The following is a 24,506-nucleotide window of genomic DNA, read 5'->3' as shown; positions in this document are numbered from 1 at the left end:
TCCAGTAAGGAGTCTGGCCGCCGCATTCTGCACCACCTGAGGTTTCCGCATCAGCTTCAAAGGAAGCCCCATGTAGAGTGTGTTATAGTAGTCTAATCTAGAGATTATGAGCGCATGTACTAAGGTAGTGAGCGCCCCCGTGTCTAGGTAAGGTCGCAGCCGGGCAATCCGTCAAAGGTGGGAAAAGGCGGTGCGGACTACCAACGCCACCTGCGTTTCCATGGTGAGCGTTGGGTCCAGGTGTACCCCTAGGCTGCGGACCCCACTCTTCACGGCCAGGGCCACCCCCCAAACATGAGGGAGTTTCCCAAGCCACCATCCACAGGGCCACCCACCCTCAGAACTTCCGTCTTGTCCGGGTTCAGCCTCAGCCCGTTCTCCTGCATCCATTGCAGTACGGCCCCCAGGCAGCACTGGAGGGACAGGACGGCATCACCTGCAGTTGGTGAAAAGGAGATGTAAAGCTGGGTGTCATCAGCATATTGATGACACGATGCTCCACATCCCCTGATGACCCCACCCAGTGGCCTCATATAGATGTTAAACAGCATTGGGGAAATAGTCGACCCCTGTGGAACCCCACATTTGAGACTCCACGGGGCCGAAATACTCTCCCCAAGCTGCACTCTCTGGGGGCGGTCCTCCAAGAAGGAACGGAACCAGGCCAGAGCCAAGCCACCGATACAATCTTTAAGGAAACTCAGGATTGGCTCTCACCTGGTGACTCACAAAGTGCATAGGGAAACAAGTTCTTTTGGAGGCTGCCTCCATACACTCTACACAGTATATGCCACACTATTTATGGAGGCAGTCTCTGTAAAGTCCCCCATGCACTTTTGTGAGTCGCAGGGAATTCTTATGACATCCAATGTTCAGGGTGGCACTTTTCTAAGAGTTCAAAGAAGCAGTATGGGGATGGCACAAAGGTGAGGGGACTGCTCTACCTCCTGTTGGTTTGAGGGCTCCCAGTCCCAAAATTCAGCCTGGGGGGGGAGGGGTTCCCACTGAATTATGGGACTGGGAGTTCTTTCATTCTGAAAATCCCATCCCTAAGTCTTAGGTCTCCTTCCTTGTTTCCGTGATGTAACTTCTTCCTTCTTGTTGTTCTTCCGTATTAACTAGACAGAAACAAGACTTGCCTACATGGCCACCAACTCTAGGACCTTCTATAAATGCAATTAGTGAGCCTCCTGAAGAATGTGAGGACTGTGAACACATTCAGTCATCCCTGGGCAACAACAGCACCTTGTCAGTTGATCCTTCCACTGTGGAAGCACCACTGGATTGCTTCTGACACAGATAAAGAATTATAATATGTTTCGTGATTGTTTTTTCTCTTGTGTTATCCAAACAAATGGATTTCATGTCTTAATAAACTCTGACATTCCTTTTTGCCTTACTATCTCTCTCCAGAGTGGTTACTTCTCCCCAATAATCACAGGCCCATCACAAGGCTGCTGCACCCTGCCATCAAAAATAGTATATAAAGTAACCCTAACAACTACACAGGCATTTTTTTCCGCAAACGAGCCATGTCAGTAGAACTAGCACACACTTTTTTCAGTGCTCTTACCAAATTCAAATTATACAACCTAAACCTCATAGGGGTATCAGCCACCCTTAGTGCAACCGAACTTGCCAGATCTGAAAAGCAAGACTGGGCTGGGCTTGGCTAGTACCTAGGCAGGAAAGCATTAGGAAATGTTAGGGATTTCCTGCATGAAACCCTAGAGACCCACTGCCAGTCAAAAATGACAATACTGGGCTAAATAGCTCAAGAGTCTCACTCAGTACACAGCAGTTTCTTGTGGTCTTATTTGTGATCAAGTGTCTATTTCATACAAGCAATGAGAATGGAATGACAGAAGCCTTTTAGAGAACCAAAGGCTGCCAGACACTAAACATACTGCTTTTATAGATCCAATTTTACCATTTATTAAATATGTCAGCCACAATTATTCTCTCAGAAAGGAAACATCCCATTGACCTACTGATTATAAAAACAAAGCACAGGTCAAACTGCCTGCCATTTATTTTATGCACTTCACTAGACGATATTATGGATGTATATCAAATTTTGTCCATGTCATTTTAAGCCTAGAAATAGAACTGAAATTTAAAAAGCGAATTTCTCCAAGTGATAATTTATTCACAGCATATATGGTAGCAGACAAAATGACTGGTGCCATCCATTCCCAGGAGGCAACTACAGCAAAAATATATTTGCAATTCAAGACATTCATATATAATTAATGCCTTTTCTTATCTGTTTGACCATGAGCCTTTTTGCTGATATAAATGTCACCTGATGACAAACGCAGAAAAAGAAAACAGGATAAAAAAATAAGTGCTGAAATAAGTGTGAAAATAGTGTAGTTAAATACACACTGCTCCTCCAGCTTGATTCAAAATGGGGGGAGGGGAAAGGCTATTTATTTCCGCATTCAGTGCAAGCGTTCTTTCCCCTTGAGCCCCTCATACAGTTTGCAAGGAGCAAGACAAAAGGCTAACATTTTCAGGCACCTGCCAAGGCTGAGGTCTCAACACAGGTATCACTGCTAACTTTGACTCCTCAGCCCCATAGCCTCGGCAACAGCTGCCACACAGAGGGCAAGAGACTCCGCCAGGCATGGCCAGTCAGCATGGAGGTGCCGCCGAAGGAAGCTGCACAGCCAGGCGAGCGCTGCTGCCACCTGACAGGTTCCTCTGGGAATGGGGCGTGGGGTGGCAGCAGTGTCCCAGCGCCGGGAGGCTGAGCCTGGCCCAGGCTGCTGTCGTGGCTCAACCGCCCCCTCCGCCACAATCCACCTCTCCAGGCACTGGAATGAGAGTCTCTTCCTGGCCGGGGTGCTCTGACCATTTGCCCCCTGCCATGGCCAGCCCCACCGCCGCTGCCTCGGCTGCCATATGCCGCCGACTGGGGCCTGTCGCCAGCTGCCGTGGCTTGGTTGCAGCCCTGCTGGGGAGGGGGAGGGCGGGAAGGGGGCTATCGGGCAGCCGGGGCCCCCCTCTGGGCAGAAGTGGAGGAGGAGGAAGAGGAGGAGGAGGAGGGAAGGGGATTAGGGTCACATCCTCATTACCCCCAAGATTTTCATTTTTACCCCATTTGGGGTAATTTACCCGTTTCCTGACCATTGCACTAGATGGTAAGAAAATTACACCAAAAAGAGATCTCAGAACCGGCTGTATTGATGAAGATATCAGAGGTATATATATATACAAGGGATGGAGGGCCACCCAGTAAGCGATGCAGCGATAGCAGATAGGAAAATTGAGGCTGAAAAGCAAACTTTGAATGATATTGTTCCCCCTTTTAAAATATGGAAGAAAAAAGAGTCGCAGAAACAAAACAAGCACAGGGAGGAAAGGGGAAGGGAGAGCAGAATTTATATTATTTTGGGTCTGTCGAGTGTATTCTCAAGAAAAAAGGAGAGTGAAAGAGGGGATATATTTCACAATTGGCCTTGGTGTTCTGATGCTGTGGGAATAACATAGATTTAAGCTGTATTACACGTATAAGTTGAAAGCTAAAGAGGTTAATACATAGACAAAATAGTCAAAAGAAGAAGAAGAAAAAGAAGAAGAAAGATGAACCTTTATTGGAACATGAATAGATTAGATGTTCATATACTTGATATGAAAGATCGAATGATTATGCATTTGATGTTTTCTTATTCTCAAAACCCTCTTTCCATCCCCCCCACTGCCCTTTGCCTTTTGTATTCCTTCCCCATTACCCCAATAGTTTTGAAAATAAAATTTAAAAAAAAAAGAAAAAAAGAAAAGAAAATAGGAAGTGGCTTTATTCTGAGTCAGACTATTGGTCCCTTTTAGCCCACTATTGTGGACTCTCACTAGCAACAGATCCCAAGGATTCAGACAGGATTCTTTCTTAGCATTATTTGCAGAATTTCCTTGGTTTCAGAGTATTAACCAGGTCTGGTCCCACTTAGCTTTTAAAATCAGACAAGATCACATACACTCAGGGTGATATGATGATCTTTCTCCTTCCTGCCTTCACGGATACTCAGTCACATTACTATGAACTGTAATAAGGGCACAGGTAGAAGGGAAGAGCTGTTACTGTTCCCTCCCTCTAGCTGGCAATGGAATCTGAGTCAAGAGGTTAATGAGTGAGTGTTCATCATGCAGGATGAAGGAGGGCAGCATTTGCCAAGAACTGGAGTGGACACCTCAATCGTATCAGGCCTTGTGAACAAAGAATCGCCTTTAGATCTTAGAATGCTGCTGATGCAATGTCCTAAATGCTAAAAACCATGACACCCAGGAAGCTGACATAGATATGTTCTAGAGCAGTGGTCCCTAACCTTTTCCGAACCGTGGACCGGTTGGGGGTGGGGTCTGTGTGCGGGGGGCACCCCCTGCTTGTGGGTGGGCGTAGCATGCTTGCACGCATGGTGCACTCACGTGAGGCGCACTTGCGCATGCACAGAGGTGAATGTGATGTGCTCGTGGATTGGCATGGTGCACTCACGGGTGAGTGTGGCGCACTCGTGCGTGCATGCAGGTGGGCTGGCCATGCATGCATGTGGGCGTGCGTGGGGGGAGTCCATGTGCAGGGGCAGGAGATCTGTCTCTGTGGCCCAATCCTGCCAAGGCCATGACCGGCAGCGGGCTGTGGACCAGAGGTTGGGGACCCCTGTTCTAGGGGAGTGTTTCCCAACCATTTTTGAGTCATCATAGCTCACTTTTATAATAGCTAAGTAACTTACAATACACACACACCGTGACTGCATGCCTCACCACTGGGTTTTTTTGCTGGTAGATTTGCCAAATCTCCCTATAAAAACAATTTTAAACCATCCCTGTAGGTCTGATGTTTCCAGTAGCAGGCAAGTACCACCCTCCACCCTCCCAGATGACTGCTGCTGCCATCGCTGCTGCCACTGCCACCACCACTGCTGCCACCACCTCTCTGTTGACAGCTTAAAGAATCAGACTTTACCAGCCTGGGCAGCATTTAAAGAGGGGTTGGCCATAAACAATGCACTCTGGCTTCTTTCTGCCTGCTTCAGCCAGCCGCAAAAGTGATTGAAACAGCAGCAGTATTCCCAAGCTACTTTCTTTTCCTTCTCCTTCCCCTGCCCCAGGCTGAGAAAGTAGGGGGAAGGGAACTTGAAAGGAAGAGCTGAATGAGAAAGCGGAAGAGGCAGTGGCATGGACGGGCCCTTTGGTTTGGAGGAATGCTGGCTGCTCTTCCTTAAGCTGGCTCATAAGGAAGCTGGCTCAAGCCCCATGGCCTCCCCTCTGGTACAAATGCCCATTTGGGTTCACACATCCATCATGCCCTGCCATTTTGGATTGTACAGGTGGAGCTAAAGACAAACACACACACACCCAGAAAAACTTTGTGATCCCCTTGGGAGTTGTGACCCACAGGTTGGGAACCTGTCTTCTGGGGCCTAACAGAGGCACCTTCAATAGGCTTTTCCAGGTACTACTACCATCGTCACCCACAAACTTGGCTGAAAAGGATAAAAGGTAGCAACGCCTTCACAGACCTTACCACCTTCACAGAATTATAAGCTTCTTTAACCCAGTAAATTTCATGCCCTTCCTCTCTCAAAGCAGCATAAGAAACTGATGTAGTCTGTATTCTATCCCTGCCAACTGCTCCTAGTCATGTGGCAGCTAACTTTTCTCTGAAAGGGGAACTAATCTTCCCACAACTTCCCCTTGTTGTGTCTAAACAAATGTTCTACAGGTTCCTAATCCATGTTAGCAAACCATCTTTCTTCCATTTGAGAACAATAACAAATATGCATATTTATTATTGGCATGAACCTTCATCAGATAGAATTAAAAATGGAATTAAAAAGGTTGGGACATAATGTCAGGTAGCTATTTTCAAACCACACAGAGGCACTATACAGTAGATTGCTATGAGACCACTGGTGCTGTGCCAGGGAAAACACATGAAGTGTTTAAGGGGAACCCTTCTGTCCAGAATATTCAATTACAAAAGAAATTACTTGCTGTGTTTCTGTGTCATTCAGTTCTCAGGCCTTGCCTTTTTATCAGTCAGCCCCTTCTTTACCTGAATGGTTTGTAATTGTGTCATTTAGCTTGTATTCTCTAGAAGAAAGGAATTGAGACCATCACCCTACCACTGCTCTGTTATGGCTGGCTTTAGCATGCCAATTATTTTTGAAAGTAACTTTCCAGCTTTTGCTTATAGCCTTCCATCAGTTACTACTTTGGAAATGCCTCATTCCAAGCAAGAGTCAGGCCCACACCCCAAGCAGAAGGCCCTGCTCTTCAGAGAACCAATTATTCTTATTCTAAAAGTACATCCTCAGGTGCAACAGGAGAGCCTTAACTAGAGAGTCTCCTCAGAGCACTGAAATTTAAAGGGTGCAAAAATTAGCAGCTGGAAGGCTACAAACCTACCCTGAGCATGTATAACGTGTTTTCCTGAAAATAAGACAGGGTCTTATATTAATTTTTGCTCCAAAAACGCATTAGGGCTTATTTTCAGGTGATGTTTTATTTTATTTTTTCATGTGCAACCATCTACATTTATTCAAATACAGTCATGTCATCCTCTTCCGATTGCCACACAATGCGGCACAATGGTGGAGGGAGGGGTTTCACTGGGTCTTATTTTGGGGGGTAGGGCTTACATTACGAGCATCCTGAAAAATCATACTAGGGCTTATTTTCACGTTAGGTCTTATTTTCAGGGAAATAGGGTACTTCTTCCAGCTGCTCCTCTTGAGGCAGAAGGAAACACAAATCAGGCAAGCTCAGCAAAAGAATGTCACATGTTCTGCCCTGTTTCTTCCTTTTCTCCTTGCCTATGCCAGTCTCCTATGACCCAAGCTTAATCAATAAAGCAGCAAAGCCAGAGGTGCCAAGAATGCTAGGTATGGCCTAGTGTAAGAGCAGAGTTTAAGTTCAGCTTTGATTCCAGAAAAAGGATACCTCGGATATTGGAAATATTGGGTTAATTGCTCTTGGCCGCTGAAATGTTGCAGTGAAGCAGATGGAAGATTTAATTCTTGGAAGGATTAGATGAGGCATTTCTACTACGGATAAAGAAATATTGGCAGGCTTCTACAAGGCCCTTGTAAGGCCATGTCTATAATACAGTACTGAAATTTTGCCAACAATTTTCAGGGAAGTTGAAATCCATGCAAAGTGCAGTAACTAAAGTGAGCACAAGAATAATAATCTGGTTTATGAGCAGAGATTAGAAGTGCTTGTCCTATTTATTTTAGACCCAAAGAAAAGCTTGTGCAGACTAAACATGACCTATTATTTACTTAACCTCACTTAATGTTGGGAATTTTTACAATCGCCCATGCTGTCTCTAGAAGCTGTGGTTAGGAGGAACTTTTCTGAGCTGGGGTGACTATCAATCTATCTAGCCAATTGTTCCCTTCTACCTCTAATTTGAAAAGAGTCTTGTCTCTCTGCTCTGAGCTTTTTCCCTCTCTAGAGTCTGTTGCTGAAAGCAGTCACGTTTGCCAGTTCGCTGCTTGATCTGTTCACAACTTTTAAGTAATGAAACATTTTATTCTTTCTCTTACAAATGTGAGTTATTGATGATGTAAGTGCCAGGTAATGAGAAATAATCTGGGGAACTTTAAGCTAATTTGCTCTGTGGATCCCAGCGCTTCTGCTCCACAGCAAGAAGAATTTAACCAAAAATTCAAAGCTTCGCAATACTTAACAAGTCCCACTATATCTCACTGTTGCCTGTTTCAAAATACTAGAGCAGTTTTCTCTTGTTTGAGCCCTCCTGTTCTCTACAAATACGGCAGAACTCAGTGAAGTAGGGCATTTTATTCTGATATAACTATAGATTTTTTTTGTGGTGTGGACTGTAAAGGTGCAGGACCTTGAGACTTATCAGAACATCTCTCACACTCTTCTCAATCCATGTCGCTCTAAGTGGCTTCACTGAGGGAGGCCAAAAATGTGTCAACAAGGAATTAGGCCTTTTTGGTGCTAGTGTCTTTGGAATAAGATACTGTACCAACTAAGATATTCCAGCCTCCTTTCTTCCTTTTGTTCAGGAAATTAGTGAAAACAGAATTATACAAAGCTGCCTTCCATAACAGATTCCCTGGATCCTGTTAATATTATTTTCCTTTTTGTATTCTTTCTTTTTATTTTTGTATGAATTTTAGATCTATACCTGTGAATGTATTGTCATGTGGGGTTTTAAGTTTTAATCTGTAAACTGGCCAGAGTAGTGCTTGCACTAAAAGGGTGTTGCAATTATTTTAACGTTGTCTGGTGCCTTCAGTAGGTTTGGCTGTGAGGGACCTTTCTGGGCTGGGGTGACTGTCAATCAGTCAAGGAGTAATCAGTGGTTCCTTCTCTGCCTCTGATTTTGAAGAGACCTCTCTGCTTAAGTGTCTTTTCCTCTCTCTTTTTGTCTGCTGGTAGTTAGTACATAGTCTGTTGGATGCAGGCTATAAGTCTGTTGAGGCCTATTGCTATAAGCTGCCAGTAAGTAATGTTTTTACAGTATGCTCTTTTTGATCTGTTTAGAACTGTGAGTAAATGAAATCTTTTTATTCTTTCTCATGCCAATGTCTCAGGATGAGTTATCAAGATTGTAAGTGCCAGCTGATGAAAACAATAAGGGGTGGTCTACTCTGGTCTACAGAGCAGCTAATTCTGCTCTGTACATCCTTGCACTTCTGATGCATAGCTAGAGGGGGTTTTTTAACCAAAATTCAAGACTCTGCAACAAAGGGGTGGTATATAAAGCAAATAAACATGTAATAGTTTAAATCATTATCAAAAATAAATTAAAGCTCCTCAGTGGATTTTGTTGTTTCATTTACAAGTGGAAAAAAACAGCAGAGGAAAAAACTTGAGCATTAAAAAAAAGAGGCTTTCTTGTCAAAGAACTTTTGACCTTTGTGTTGAACTAGTCTGTTGATCTTTTTATAGAATTCCTCAACATGGTATAAAATCAATGCACTGATTTATTCTCTCTCAGTTTTCTCCTGAGTTCTTTGTGGAATCGCTTCTGACATTTTCAGTCAAGTGAAGCTGTGCTTGTGTTGGGTTCTTTATGACCTCTGCCTGCTCAAAGCTAAGTACAGTACTTCCGTTCTATTCTTATCCTTTATGTTTCTCTTACTTTTGAAACCACTGATCATACCTCAGTTACACCTTCACTGCATTTTTGTAGAAAGGTCCTTTTCACAGTCTCAGTGGTTCCTTTCTAATGATTTTTTAAATATATATATACGGTACATTTGGTGGAGTCTCCCTCTCTGCTTTTTATCTGAGGCAATCCACTAAAGTCCAGCCCATTGCCCTTTGTGCCTTAGCATTCATCTTCTGAGCCCCCATGGCTTCAGCTCTGGAAATGTTTTATGCCTTTAGCTCCTAATGTGTTGCTGAAAACAAACATCATCTTGAAGTCCATGAGGGAAATTGTTGATTCCAAAGCGTTTTGCTATTTATACCACAGAGAGCATATTCAGTTTCTCTCCACTGATCACATCCTCCACACACACTCACCTACTTAATCAAGCACATAACAACTGGCCAGTTGAGACAACACTCCATTCATTTAATAAAGTGGGCTACCATCTGTGAAAGCCTATGCCAAATAAAACTTGTTAGCCTTTAAGATGCCACAGTGTATGTGTGTGCGTGTGTGCGCGTGTGCGCGTGTGTGCATGAGTTTTAAATGAAAACAAGCTTCCCCTCTATTTTGCTCTGCCACTGCTCTGCCTTCTCCCATTTGGATCTATTCTTTCAAAAAGCTTTATCTTTTCCAAGATGTAATGTTTCCAGCTGCTGAAGGGGAGAACTGGAAGGGCCATTTATGTTATTCCTGTGCCACAGGAGGGGCCTCCAAAATGCACATGTGGCCCACAGATTGCCCAGAGCAGAATAAATATGTGGCTACATCTATCCAGATCATGGCCGTTTCACATGACACTTTAAAATGCCAAGCAACGAAATTAAAACTGTCTTTTTGAGAAATACAACTTCTTTATATCCCACTCCATCACCCCTCCATTATTTATATTCTTAAACCAGAATAAAAACTATTCCAGGGATTTCTTGGAGTAGTTTCCAATCTCTGCAGAAAATGGCTGACCTCTTTAAAAGAAAGTGATTCTAAATACAATTAATCATTCAGCTGCAATGTGACTCTTCACAGCATTTCTACTCCTACAATATAAGAAAAATGCATTCAAGTAATCTTCAAATCACAGAGATTGCTTTGTTATCAGTCTCTGCCTGACACTCTCCAGATAGGATGGGCTGCAGTGCCCATCATTCCTAGTTAACATGCCCATTGACTAGGGAGTTGTTATTCAACACTAGAGATGGATACGACTCATTTCGTGCCACATCGCTGAAGTTGTCTGCATGGCATTACAGGTGCCACGTGTTCCCTCACCCCATCCCCAATCTGGCTGCCCCACTTACCAGCCATTGCGCGCTGCTCACCTCCTGCTCTTTGTGTGACTGTCCAGTTGCAGCAGGGGCACGGACTTTCCTTCTCCTCCAGCAGCTACCCACTCGACAGCAGTGCTGCAGGAATCCCTGCCCTGCCTTCCTATCTGAGTGGGCATCTGCTGGAGGAGGTGGAGAAGGGAAGTCTGTGCTCCTGCTGTGACTGGACGGTTGCCCAAAGAGCAAGAGAGGAGCAACGTGTGCTGGCCGGGGATGGGGGAAGGGAACATGCTGCAGCTGTGATGCCACACCAACAACTTGTGACTACGCAGCCTGAAGTGAGTTGTGGCCATCTCTTACACATCTGGAGGGCATCAGCTTGGAGACAGTTGATATTTTGGGCCCATGAAAACTCACCAAGACTTCTTGTCTCATAGAACATGTACAATAAATACTTAAGCTGTTTTTACTCGAAAGAAACCATGTATCCAAATCCAAAGAGTGTGAACTGCAAGAGAAAAGGAGGATTGGCTCTCCTTGCTGTTCCAAGGTCATCTTTTAAAGCTGCATGGTTGCTATACATGATTCGATTATGTGAGGTATCCTGCAGTATATGACACTAAGTGAGCAGGCGGTGCAACGAAGCCTTGCAAGTCCTATTGATTTTAGCTGTTATGGCAAAGCCTTGCAGATCACTCTGGAGGAGCTATGCGGTGGTTTCAAATTACCTGAAACAATCTGGGTGGCAGTTATCTGGCCTTTTTAAAGGGATCCAGACTCACTCTCCCCCAAAGAGACACTGTATCAATAGAATCCTATGCATTTTTTTTAAAAAAAATGTTTCACCCTACTTGTCTAATAGAAGCCTGAATCAGCTTAAAATAAACCAGATGCATATTCTGTTACCTGAATGTTTGAGATCATCCCCATGCACTGGCCGTGTGAGCTCTCTTGTACCTGAAACAAAATTAGGAAATTCTACTTTTTTGATACACAGCTCCCAGAATCCCTGCAACTACTGCTGCTGGACAGGATAGTCCAAAAAAGTAATCACACTACAGCCTGATCAAAAAATATGTGTCAGGATGTAGGGTGACAAATAAACCCCTCTAGATTTCCCAGAGGCCTCCAATTTGGGACAACGTGGGCTACCCATACCAAGTCTTTTACATCTTGCAACTGGTTTGGATGAACGAACCTCTTCATTCATCACCATTTTGTCCAAATTTTGAAACAGAATAGATAGAGCCCTGCAGATATCTTGAGGTGCCTCAGCCTCTTGTGGGGCATCTGCAGGAAAATATGAACAGTGGCTCTGCTGCCATAGCAACATTGCCAGCACCTCCCAGAGGATGTTGCCTGCCTTGATGTCCTATTGATCCCAACAGAAGCCATTTCTTTTGGAATTGCCATGGACTTTTTAGAGGTTTGTTTTTAACCACCTTGTATGCTGCCTTTTGTGTGGGACGTGGTGGCGCTGTGGGCTAAACCGCAGAAGCCTGTGCTGCAGGGTCAGAAGACCAAGCAGTTGTAAGATCGAATCCACGTGACGGAGTGAGCGCCCGTCACTTGTCCCAGCTCCCGCCAACCTAGCGGTTCAAAAGCATGCAAATGCGAGTAGATTAATAGGGACCACCTCGGTGGGAAGGTAACAGCGTTCCGTGTCTAAGTCGCACTGGCCATGTGACCACGGAAGATTGTCTTCGGACAAACGCTGGCTCTATGGCTTGGAAACGGGGATGAGCACCGCCCCCTAGAGTCGAACACAACTGGACAAAAATTGTCAAGGGGAACCTTTACCTTTACCTTTTTACGCTGCCTTTAGAAGCTGTGGCGGGGAGGGACTTTTCTGGGATGGGGTGACTCGTCAGTTTATCCAGCACTAACAAATTGTCTCCTCCTGCCTCTGATTTAAAGAGAGTCCTGTGTCTCAGCTCTGAGCTTTTTCCCCCTCTCCAGATTCTATTAAAGTCTGTTGTTGGAAGCAGTCATGCTTGTCAGTTTGCCGTTAAATTTTAAGTAAATGAAACATTTTTATTCTTTTTCTTACCAATGTCTCTGAGTGAGTTACTGATAGTGTAAATGCCAGTTAATAAGAAAAAGGGTGGACGAATCTGGGGAACTTGAAGCTATTCTATGAATCACTGCACTTCTGCGGCATTGCCAGAGGAATTTAACCAGAAATTCAAAACTCTGCAACAGGAATTGCCAAGTCAGCCCTCCTTCTCACTACCTAGAGACTGTACCCCCTCACAGTCCCTCATGACTAATCTCATGACTATGTTTCGTGTTCATTTCACTGTTTTAATAGCATTAAGCACAAAATAACTGGAAAGCAGCCATACTGTTGGGAAATAGAAGATAAGGAGAAAATTGATGCTGTAATGTGGCTCCCAAGAAATATGGATTTTGGATTTATAGTAAATGTAAATAATTTAGAGAATTCTTTGCCTTGAGCGTTTTTTCTTAAGATAAAGAGAGGTATTACATTTTCAGATAACACTGAGGCTAGTTTAGAAGTTCCCTCCTGTTTTCCATTACATCACATCTCTTTAGGGGGTGGGTGGTGAAAGTGGACCAAATTTGCATAAGAAGCAGCCATAGTTAGGAACAACTATGCGAAGGATGAACTCATCAATGATACTTCTAAAATATGCCCCTCTAGAGGCATTAGACTTCGTAAGATGTTCATCTCTAATGGAAGTTATGAAGCAGTGAGGCAAATGTGTTGTATCTTTCAAAATGGCATCTGATCTTACCCTTACATTATCAGTGAACATTTTTTGCTCATATCTGTTGTAGCCAGACATTTAAACTGCATTTTACACACTTCTCAGAATTTTAGCGGGAAAAGTAGACAATGAAGTATCTAATTTTGTTCATCTCCATCGGGTTCTGACTGTCCCTTAAATCAGCTCCCACTGATGTGAATCTTTTAGTTCCTGCATTGCAAACAACCATCTTCTTCTATGATTTGTGACATTTTGCTTATGATATGGAACAACATTAGGCAGCATCGAATCACTGCAAGGAAACTTAAGCTAAGCTATTAAACTGAGCAGCAACAGATACTTTTTTTTGTAGTATGCCAGCCACACTATTAGGAAATGGAAGATAAGGAGAAAATTGATGCTGTAATGTGGGTTCCCCAAACTTAATTAAACTTAATTAATTTGTCACAAGAATTGATGGCAAGATCTTCAGCTCCACCTAACAAATGAAGCTGTATCATTTTCTCATTGCTCAACTTGCTGTTAAACAACGTGACTGCAGGAGAGCAAGAACCGTATTGGTAAAATGACTATATATATAACGTTGTGATTCCATTAATCTGAAATTTCATAAATTAGATGTCTATTCATTTAAAGGTCCATACATTCTGAAACAAGGTGATCAATCATAGCATGAAGACAACAGACAACTGAAGAACTTCCTCAAACAGTTACAAATCCTCTAGAAATTTAATTTAAAATTACTAAAATTACCCAGAGTGGATCAGAAGGCACAAGAAATAGCAGCCCTGCTAATGCTAATGGGATTTGAGTCTTGTCATTGCCTACAAGGGAAACAACTACATAGGAACACAGCCTTGGGTTCCTTTTGGAGAAAAGGAATATAAAATGACAGAAATGCATATTACAACTTATTGCTGTGGAGGCTTCTGACTTGGTTGCCTAGAGCCTGGAAAATTTACTTATTTCGAATACAACTCCCAGAATCCCCCATCGTGGATTCTGAATAAACTGATCCTCAAATCAGCTTACAACAGATTGCAATAACACTAAGCAAAAACTCCATGCCTACTCCGATAACTCAATTACATCAAGTCCTCTAATTAATTAATAAGGCTGGACCTTGCTGTTCTTCAGTGTTGCAGTCAAAGTAACTTTATTTATAATATCTTCACCAGAGCTTGGAATGCTGCATTTTTTTAAAAAAGGAATTTGTTCCTATTTCTTGTGGTAGTGCTTTAAATGGTCTACCAAAAACAAACAAAAACAAATGGTATTTTGGTACCTTGAAGACTAAAAGAAACTGTCATTCATTGTATTTACTAATTATAAAAGCCATCCTTGTTGCATTATATGTTAGTTTCTTGTTATCTTGTGTTACCTTTAAAAAAAAACACTGTAAGATTGACAAAAGAATGACTTAGAACTTTTTAAATATTTTAATAGGTTCTTGAAAATAAAATTTTAAATGTAACAAGGACATTTACTTATTACTCCGGTACAGGAACTTTGCCTCTTCTTGTAAATTTTTTAAAACACCCAAATAAATTATAGCACTTGTGAAATGTGACTTTGTTACACCCTATCTACCCTACCCTACCCCGTATACTATAATTCGTTACTTCCAAGGTCTGATCTGCACAAATTATCATCTCCATAGTGTTCACCTATGACCTTTGTAGATGCATTGCTATTGCCCTCAAGTCACTTGTCTGAAGGAAGAAATAGCAGGTGCAGCTCTGCCATCTTTGCTTGGACATTATAGGAGCCATTCCCAATTTGCTCTTGGCATAGAAGAGAAATGGGTGCTTCCGGAAAGAGATTGCTCTCCAGGAACAGGCAAAGATACAGAAGATGGGCAGGTCTATTCCTTTGCTCTGAGGTGGGAAAATATACATCCGAACGCTAGTGATACAACTGAAACATTACAGAAATACACTTCTGCAGCATTATTAAATACTTCCAGAGAGGCTGCAGCGTTTGTCTGTTATAATAAAACAACCATGTGTCATATGACACTTTAAAGAACTACAGATAACAGATTTCCCTAATACATGTGTTAGTCTTTTAAGTGCCACAAGATATTTTATTGTGTAAAACACTTCAAGAACTTTTTGTTTAAAAGCAACACAACCAGTCTGATATGTAAATATAGCATTACGGAGAAGTCCAGTCATGATGGTTTTGTACATATGTACTCTGTATTTCAGTATATTCTCAGCATTGGTCTAATCTTTGTTTTGTGTTGGAAAGGTTTGCCAAGGTAGGAGCTGCAGAGCAGCAAGGAGCAACAGGAGACTGATGTGGTGAATTAAGCTAGATGCCTTTGTTATAATTAAAGTTCATTGATCCACACTGTGACTTAATCAAAGGAGTTACTCTGCTGAGTATCTAAAGCCTGGAAATTCTGGATAAATGTGAGTATGGTTGTTGTGGGTTTTTCAGGCTCCTTGGCCGTGTTCTGAAGGTTGTTCTTCCTAACATTTCACCAGTCTCTGTGGCCGGCATCTTCAGAGGACAGCACTCTGTGCTCTGGTGTAGTTGGCTTCGGGAGTGAAGTAGTTATGGCTAAGGGATAGGCTTTTGTCTTTTTCTGTAGATGGGTGATTAGTGTGTCTTGTTGTGGGCGTATTGCTGTGATAAGAAGGAGAGATTATCTGTCACTGTGGTTGATGCGTGTCATTAGCTGGTCTTTTGTGTGTTGTATAGTGATCCCCAATCCTTGTGGCTGGGTAGAGTTCATTGACCTTTTGCATGCTGCATTTTTGAGAGCTGGGAGCCAAGTTTTGTTGAGTTTCAAACTTTCCTCTTTTTTATTGAAGTTCTGCTGGTGCTTGTGGATTTCAATGGCTTCCCTGTGCATCTGATGTGAGTATCTTCTTGTCTGTCAAGTTGCCACCCAAGCAGGACAACATGGGAGAGTGCCTTTAAATTGATTGATTTGGGTTTTGCTAGAAAAGAGGACCCAATCCAGAAGTGTTCTCTTCCACCCAAGATAGACAAACATGTAAAGCAACACTTTCTTATGGTACCTTTTGTTCTAAGTGTTTATTTGTTTGTTTGTTTGTTTGTTTGTTTGACTTATAGGCCACCTTTCTCCTGATAAGGGGACGCAAGGAAGCTCACAATTTTAAAAAGTATTCCTCTCCCTAACTGCAACTTGGAAAAATGGCTCTTGTAACACTCGGTTGACTGTCTCTAATTTAATGAAATAACCAGAATGTTTCTTGAGGAACACTTTCATTCCACAAAGTTATCTACTAATCATTTTAATTCTACCTCACCCTAAGCCTGCCCAAAGCTGTTGCATCTTAGTTTGAAATTTGTAGCTGCCACCCAGTGCTTTTTTAATTGTGGGAGTCAACATATAAAGGTTTTTTGTTATGTTGTACTTCAAGATCACTTGAAGTCTGCTTGGCTCTCAATGCATTCCTTGACATCCTTCCTGGGACTCTCCATCTCTGCTTTGGTGCCTAACCCACATTTCCAGGAGCAGAGTTTTTAATAACTCTCCTTGCTTGAACCACCTTGCTATTTCGTTTGTTCAGACAAACAATTTGCTGTGTTCCTCCAAATAAAGCCTGTGGAGCACTCATTGTTCATGAGTTGCTAAGCCCAGTTGCTTAGCTTGCTGGATAGCTCAATGGTTTAGGAAGAGGCTGGGAGTTCAATTCCCCACTGTGCCTCCTGTGAGTAGAGCCAGGCTGTCTGGCCTTGGGCAAGCTCCACAGTTCCAGGATGGTCCTCAGAAGAAGAGAATGGTAAACCGCTTCTGTGTATTCTCTACCTGATCCTCATCAGTCACAATTGACTTGATAGCATATGATGGTGATGATTAAGCAGGCTGATAGACTTGGGTATTGTCCTGAGGGTTTTCAGAGATTCAAGCTAAGTGCGACTTCCTACATACCCATGATTCTAGGTAGCTTCCCTGCCTTGCCATCTTTCCACCAGTTCCCTTCTTTCCTCAGCTCCCTTGACGTTTGTTATTTTTCTTGGATTAATCAAGATTCTAGAAGACACTTCATTTTTAGCCTCCCTGTTTCAAATTCCATTTTTGCAACCCAATTGTTTGCCTCGGCTGTTGCTAATAATGGCTTAACCTTTTTTGTCTTTCTGTCATTGTGCCAGACCCAGACCCAGACCCAGGGGTCCAGCAAGTGGCTATTTCTGAGCAGCTTATTGCTCAAATTTGTGGAGACAGCCAGAGGGACTTCTCCATTTTGAATACATGGCCCCAGGTGTGTAGTCAAGAGGGCAGCCTATGCTTGCTGTGAGTTTCCAAATATCAATGATCAGCCAGGAAATCAGTTACATTATCCTCTTTACTACTCCAAACAAGGTAAATACGTCAAATTTCTCTATCTCTTTCTCTCTCACTCAGTTGCTTCAGCTTTGTTTTATTGCTTGCATGACCCATGCTGGGCTATTAAATGAGAAGAAATCCCTGTTGCGTATTACCTCCCAAGTCCTTTCCTTCCATTTCTCTAGCCCTTTGTTTGGTGATCCCTTTGTCACCACACTGGCTGAGGAATTCTATAAATTGTAGTCTTTAAAAAGTTCCTTTCTCCATTGCAGGAAGAAGCAAGGAAAAAGAACAGCAGTCTCTTCTTGCCTTGCCTTCTTCCTTTGTTTAAGTAGTGTGGATTGGTGCCACACAGGAACGAAACAAGTGGAAGCAGCAACCGACAGGAGGAAGGGATGGAACTACCCCTTCTCAGCCACTTCTCGATATCGCAGCCACCTTTGATACCGTTGACAACGGTATCCTCCTGGGGAGGCTCTTTGAGTTGGGAATCGGTGGCCTGGCTATTCCCTGGCTCTGTTCCTTCTTGGAGGACCGTCCCCAGAGAGTGCAGATTGGAGAGAGATTCCCGGCCCCATGGAGCTTCAATTGTGCCCAGGGCTCGATTATCTCTCCAATGGTGTTCAACATCTATATGAGGCCGCTGGGAGGGGTCATCAGGGGATGTGGAGCTTCGTGTCATTAGTACGCTGATGATACTTAGCTCTACATCTCCTTTTTTTCAACAGCAGTGGATACTGTTTCGTCCCTTGAGCGCTGCCTGGGGGCTGTTCAGCAATGGATGCAGGTGAATGGACTGAGGTTGAATCCGGGCAAGACGGAGGTGCTTCGGGTGGTCGCCCCAGACATCAGTGGTCTGGGAAACTCCCTTTCCTTTGGGGAGGTGACTCTTACCACCAAGAGTGAGGTTCACAGTTTGGGTGTACATCTGGACCCAGCACCCATCATGGAGACCCAGGTGTCGTCAGTGGTCTGTTCTGCATATTTCCACCTTCGGCGGATTGCCCAGCTGTGTCCCTATCTTGATGTGGGGGCACTCACCACTTTGGTCCATGCACTCTTTGTCTCAAGATTAGACTGCTGTAATGCGCTCTACGTGGGGCTACCTTTGAAACTGAATGTGGAAACTTCACATGGTACAAAATACAGCAGCCAGACTTCTTTACAGGGGTGAAAAGATACCAACGTATTTCCCCCACACTGGCCCCTTTGCATTGACTACCCATTCATTTCCGTGTTGATTTCAAGGTTCTTACGATGACATATAAAGCCCTAAATGGTTTAGGACCTTGATATCTGGCAGAGCGCCTTCTCCCACCCAGTTCTGCCAGTGTCACTTGTTCCAGCCAAGCCAGGCAGCTGAGGAGCCAGAAGCTGAGGGAGGTCTGGAAGGAGAAAACGAGGAACAGGGCCTTCTCAGCAGTGGCCCCTTGCCTTTGGAACAATTTGCCAGTGGAGATCCACCTGGGTTCCTCTCTGGGTGTTTTCAGGAATAAACTTAAAACCTGGCTATTTGGGCAGGCATTCCCTCCTGCCATATCTTAATTTCTTATACTTCACCATCTTGGACCTCTAATATATGTTTTTGGTTTTCTTGTTTTTAAATTTTTAAACCACCTTTGCTCTAGATGGGTGGGATAGAAATCCAATAAATAAATAAATACCCAGGGAGAGAGACCCTCTTAGGGCATCCTTTCCCAAACCCCTTCAAATCCTAGAGATGACACTGAAGAGAATTTTGCTTATTCTGGCCTGGCCAGCAGAAGGAAACGTCTTCTTACATTCTCCAAAGTCATGCTGAAGGCTGATAACTAGAAAAGAATTTTATGTGGTGCTGTCACATAGGTTAACAGCTTGGAGGGTATCCAATATAACAGTTATAAGGAGAGTGGAGAATTTTTTAAAAGCTCCTCCTGAAATCTCCTGTATCTTCCTCAGTACTTGAGGAAATGGTAATGCTTAAATTATCTATTCCTGTCCCTTCTTCACTGAATCTCTTAGGACATATTCAGAAAAGAAGAAAAGCATATAGAACAATTCAATCTCCTTTAAGCTCAATGCAACAACTATAATCCATTCTCAAAAAAAGCAGGAGGAGGGCAAGGAAGGAGAGACACTTTGAGATGAATTGTGAGAAGTAAATCCTTGTTAACTAGGACATGGCAACCCCAAAGCAGCTGAAGAAAATTAGCAAAGGAGTGCTGAATAATGCACCAACAAGCAGCTCTCTTGCCAAAAAGTGTCCTCAAGTGTTTTCAGAAGTGATAATACTCGAAGGATGAAGACAGAGCTAATGATTTTAGAACACCAGGACTGTAATGAAAGCACCATCATGGCACTTTTGCTCTCCTTGGAATAGCTTAAAACATGCATATGCAAACATGCACATATACACCCCTACACCTCCCTCCATGGTTGGCACAAAGACTTCTCCCCAGAACAGTTCTATTTCCATCTGTCTTCATCCATAGTGCGGTAACATGGACAGATGATGGACAAGGAGATTTGAGTTCAAATTCAGCCATGGAAACTCATGGGGGAAGGTACTGGTTAAATCCCTCCTTAAATATCTCACATACCTTGAAAATCTTATTCATTCATTCATTCATTCATTCATTCATTCATTCATTTGACTTATATACCACCCATCTAGAACATGTCTACTCGGAGCGGTTCTGAAGGGTTGCTATAAGTGAAATGCAACTTGACCACTGAGAACAGCAGAGACCAAAGGGGTTGTTTTTAACTACCAGCATTATACTGCCTATGGCAGAACCACATTAGAAATTTGTGTACAATGTTGGGTGCTGCACCTGAAAAAGACATTGTGGAGTCAGAAAAGCAGACAGCAAAGGACAAGACAAATGATATAAAGGAATTGGACCAGTTCCCTTATGGTGTGATTGCCAAGTCCCAAGCTTTACTCTCAGGCCCTAGGAATGGCATAGCACTGATTTGAGAACCCTAAATTTGGTGAATAATTCTAATAATCTCAGGACATGCCATTTAGACCTCCCCAGAAGCAAACCTGTCTTTTTCATTCCCTTGTTTGTTCTAAACCTGCTGTTATTACTGCTGGAATTGCCACAAACAACTTTACTGTCCTTTGCGTTGCTCTTATAGCAGCTGGGTGATCCTGATGCAGCAACTGGCAGTGTTGCTGGAGGGCCTCCATCCCTGTGACCTTGTAAGGGCTCAGCCTTTAATCTCAGATTTTAATCATAGGATAGGCTGCTGCTAACCTGCCAAACCTACTTGTAAGGAAAGCCTAAAATGATTGAGTCACAGTGAATCACAGAATAGTGAAGTTGGAAGGGTCCTATAAGGTCATCGAGACCAACCCCCTGCTCGATGCAGGAATCCAAATCATGGCTTTAAAAGGTGATTGCTTTAGGGTGAGGCTATCAGTAGCTGCCACTCATAATCCACATAAGTTCCCTCCGGTATCAGAGGCAGCGTGCACCATATATCATGAGAGTGGACAAGAGACAATCATCACTGTATCATTTTGTTGGACTGTAGCTTTACCAGTCCCTCAACCAATAGCCATGAGGACGAGGAAGTACCATTTCCAAGTCTAGGGACATTCATGTCCTGTTCATGAGCCTGCTACAAGCAACAGGGGGGATACTGTGACTAGATAGGACACTCGTCTAACCCAACTTTTCTTAGTTCAGCCTTTTCCCCTTTGTTTCATGAGGAGTAGAAATTATAAAAAATATTTTTCAACTGTTTCAGCAGAGTTCAATGGGATTTTCCTGCTATAAATATGCTTAGGACTGCTGCCCATGATGTTTCTAATTTTGATCCACTCTGCCATCACTTTTGAACAATTGACTGATGATTGATTGATTGATTGATTGATTGATTGATTGATTGACTGAAGTTATAAAAATTATTTTGCAGCACAGTAGGGCTCTGAAAGCAATTTCCCATTCTTTTCTTCAACAACACCCTAGTTTATTTAGAAACACTACCTCTGTTTTTGCTTTCTTAGTATGCATAAACAAGGAGAAAAAGACTGAGAGAGGGAGACAGAATTTACATTAATAATGGAGCACTCTTTTGGAAGGCCTTATGAAATCGGGAGCAGTTCATGGAACCATATGAAACAGTGAGTCTGTTCATTTTAAAGATGACACATGATTCTCTGTTGTTTTTTGTGAACCACACTAAGATGGCTACCATTCTTGAAAATGATGCTGTGTGTTGCAACTTATTTCTCACCACCCAGGGAGCACTTCCTTCAACCACAGTACACTGGCAGCCCATTTTCTTTCTTTGTTAAAGTTACAAGGCAGCTGACAGACACTTCTGTTGAACTGCCCAATTCAACAGCACAAAGCACTGAAGTCAGCGTAGGAGAGTCTATATGCAATAGAGAAAAGATGCTTCCTAAATGACAAGCTGTCTACCAAAAGCCTAGATTAAATCTGCCCTGAGTAGTTACCTCTAAAGCTCTTCCAGATGGAGTAATTGTTGGAGCCCCCCTCCACCATATTACCCTCCAAAAGGATATGGTTTATTAAGACTTTTTGTCCAAACTTCTCTTTAAAAAACGACACTGATTTTGATTAAGAGAGCTGTTTGATCATTAAGAAATCTTTAATAAATCCACTTCCCTGCTAGAGTTTTTCTATTAAAGCTTTTTCTTTTCTGATGGGAAACTCTTATTTTGGACCACCTACAAATAGGAAATACAAAGCAATACTAAAAGTTAATGATGCTTTCAGGGAGTTTGAAAAAGAGTGGGAAGCGAAAGGAACAAGCAGTGGACAAAACAAGATAAATAAACATCATATAAAATACCAATACCTTTAGTGCCGATTCTGGTATTTTAAGAAGAAGAAACACTCCCTCTGGAGCAGCCTATAGTCTGAAATCACATCTCATAAACTGGAAGTAGCATCAGCCTTCATGCAACATAGCCGTTCTTGAAATAATTCTTGAAACAGGAAAGGTGAATGATAGAAACAGCCTTGATCATGGAAATTTCCCAAAAGTGAAGTTTTCATACACAAATATTTGAGCTTCCTGATGGGGCAGGATAGTTATAATTGTCTTAGAAAAAGCAAGAAAGAGTCTTGTGGATCCTAAAGGTGAACCACCTTTATTTGGCATATGCTTTCATGGGCTGCAGCCCATTTCATCAGAAGAAGATGGGGGCTACAGTTTACAAACCATTAAGTCAAATAAAACACTTTGTCCTGTAAGACTCTCTGTTGATGTTGCTATAACCAATGAAAGACTAACACAGCTATCCCTCTGGAAATATTGTTTTGTCTAAGTTTTTAACACTCACTAGGTGCTCATACTTAAGATTGCCTTTGACGCTATCGTCCAGGTACACTTTTAACATGTTGTCCACATTAGAAAGCTTGTGGTCTTGCAAAAATCTAGATATTGTCTGGATCTACATGTCTAAGCCCTACTAATACCTGTAATTTACTATCTAGCTATCAGGCACATTGTATTGTTTGGACATTTTCCAGCATGTGTCCCCAAAGAAGTCTGCATTAAGTTTATGCTGTGATTTATTTGTTATTCATTAGTTTACGTATGAGAAAAATCATGCCTCTACTCTATTACAACTCTTTCTTACCGGTACATCATTTGCTCAGCTTCATTTACTGGTAGTCAACATTGTATACTACTGAGCACTATCAGTCTCTGGTGGGTGGTTCTAAGGAAGAATTTGCCACTGCAGATTATTCTTCTAAACATTTTTGTACTTCTGCAATTTATAGGGTTCTTTCTCTGCATCCCCAAAAGATGATGATAACTCTCACATGCTTCTCATTGGTACCATTTTTACTACAGTGTTATCGGCATTCACAAACTAGGCTTGCTATTGAAGGGAGGGACATAAAGTTGAAAGAGTTTATTAGGCACTAAGTGACATGTGAAAGGCATTTTTAAATACCGGTCAGAATCCTATTGGTTACTTCTGCTGATGTAAAAACAGTGACTTACCCTGCAGGGGTGAACTGTGGCTCATTAGCAGATTGCCACTTGTCTCCATCATAGTACACCACCCCACAAGACTGGTGTTCAATGAAGGACACAGCTAGCAGTGAATTTTTAACCAGTGGTTATTTGCCACTGTGATTTATACCACACTGCTTCTGCCAGAGTAGCTAACCAGTAGGATTCTGACCACTGAGCATGGGGATCCTGACACTTTAAAGGTATTGCTATATGACTCTAAGAGCTCCTTAAATATGTTGCTATCCAACTCTAAAAGTGTCCTCTCTGCAGACCATGTTGTGATAACAGCAACAGTCATACTGTTTTGCTCTCCTTCTAATCATAACCACTTAATTATATATTGTAAATAATTATTAAATATTTAACTGCTGATTTACTGTGGGGAAATCCCGAAAGTTATTGATACAATGATACCACAGCAAAGAACTTTCTCTCAGAAGGAAGATTCCCAACATTTGGAAAAGTACTGAAAATACGCATAAACCAGGCAACCCACCCAGTACTACAAACCCCATCATGCACAGCCTGCATGGCAGTCCAAGAGTCTTTTTTCTTTCCACATTGGAAAGACTGCTTCCTGGAAAAAAATGATTTCTCTAATGAAGATAACAGAAATTATACTGTAGCTTGCTTCTGTGCTTCAGTGGTTAGGAGACTAAGCTGCAGTTGCTGTGGGAAGATTTCATGCCTAGGGAACAAGCACTGTCTTTCCAATGGGATTTTTTTTTCAACTGTATGACTATACATAATTAATAAGTGCAGCTCACAGGCGTTCTCCAGCAAGGCCTGTCTTCTATGGAGCTTTTTCTTCTGCCCGCTTCAGAAACTAAAGACGGAGGAGACGAGAGAAAGAAATATTGTTTCCGCTCAAACCGAGCTGTAGTGTGTCTGTTAGTGATTGTAGGATCTTCTGGTCTGACATCCAACTTAATTATTCTGGTTAGAAAAACATGCAACCTTGTCAAAGGAGGGGGATGAAACTCAGCAGGGGCAACTTCCTGAGAATGAGAAACAATTTGGTCCTTCACCTAATTTTCTTTCTTATGTGAGCGAGTCCCACTGTGTAGCATCCAGTTCAG

The 24,506-nt window shown here is 42.7% G+C and overlaps 1 protein-coding gene across 4 annotated transcripts in view; it reads right to left on the bottom strand.

Annotated features, from left to right (window-relative positions):
- GALNT16 (polypeptide N-acetylgalactosaminyltransferase 16) overlaps positions 1–24,506 on the bottom strand; it is a 192,455-nt gene that overhangs the window by 137,285 nt on the left and 30,664 nt on the right. For 3 of the 4 annotated variants that reach the window (XR_013543663.1, XM_072986160.2, XM_072986159.2), the window contains exon 2: positions 11,308–11,358. The exons of the other annotated variant lie outside the window; for it this stretch is intronic. Coding sequence is in view for 2 of the 3 variants with exons in the window: in XM_072986160.2 (XP_072842261.2) it covers positions 11,308–11,358 (51 nt within the window). In the remaining variant the exon portion in view is untranslated. The remainder of the gene's footprint in view (positions 1–11,307; positions 11,359–24,506) is intronic. 4 annotated transcript variants of the gene reach the window in all.

The sequence above is a fragment of the Pogona vitticeps genome, chromosome 1 (genome assembly GCF_051106095.1).
Source record: "Pogona vitticeps strain Pit_001003342236 chromosome 1, PviZW2.1, whole genome shotgun sequence".
NCBI lineage: Eukaryota > Metazoa > Chordata > Lepidosauria > Squamata > Agamidae > Pogona > Pogona vitticeps.
Note: the sequence above shows the minus strand (reverse complement) of the source record. Positions and strands in the feature narration are given on the sequence as shown.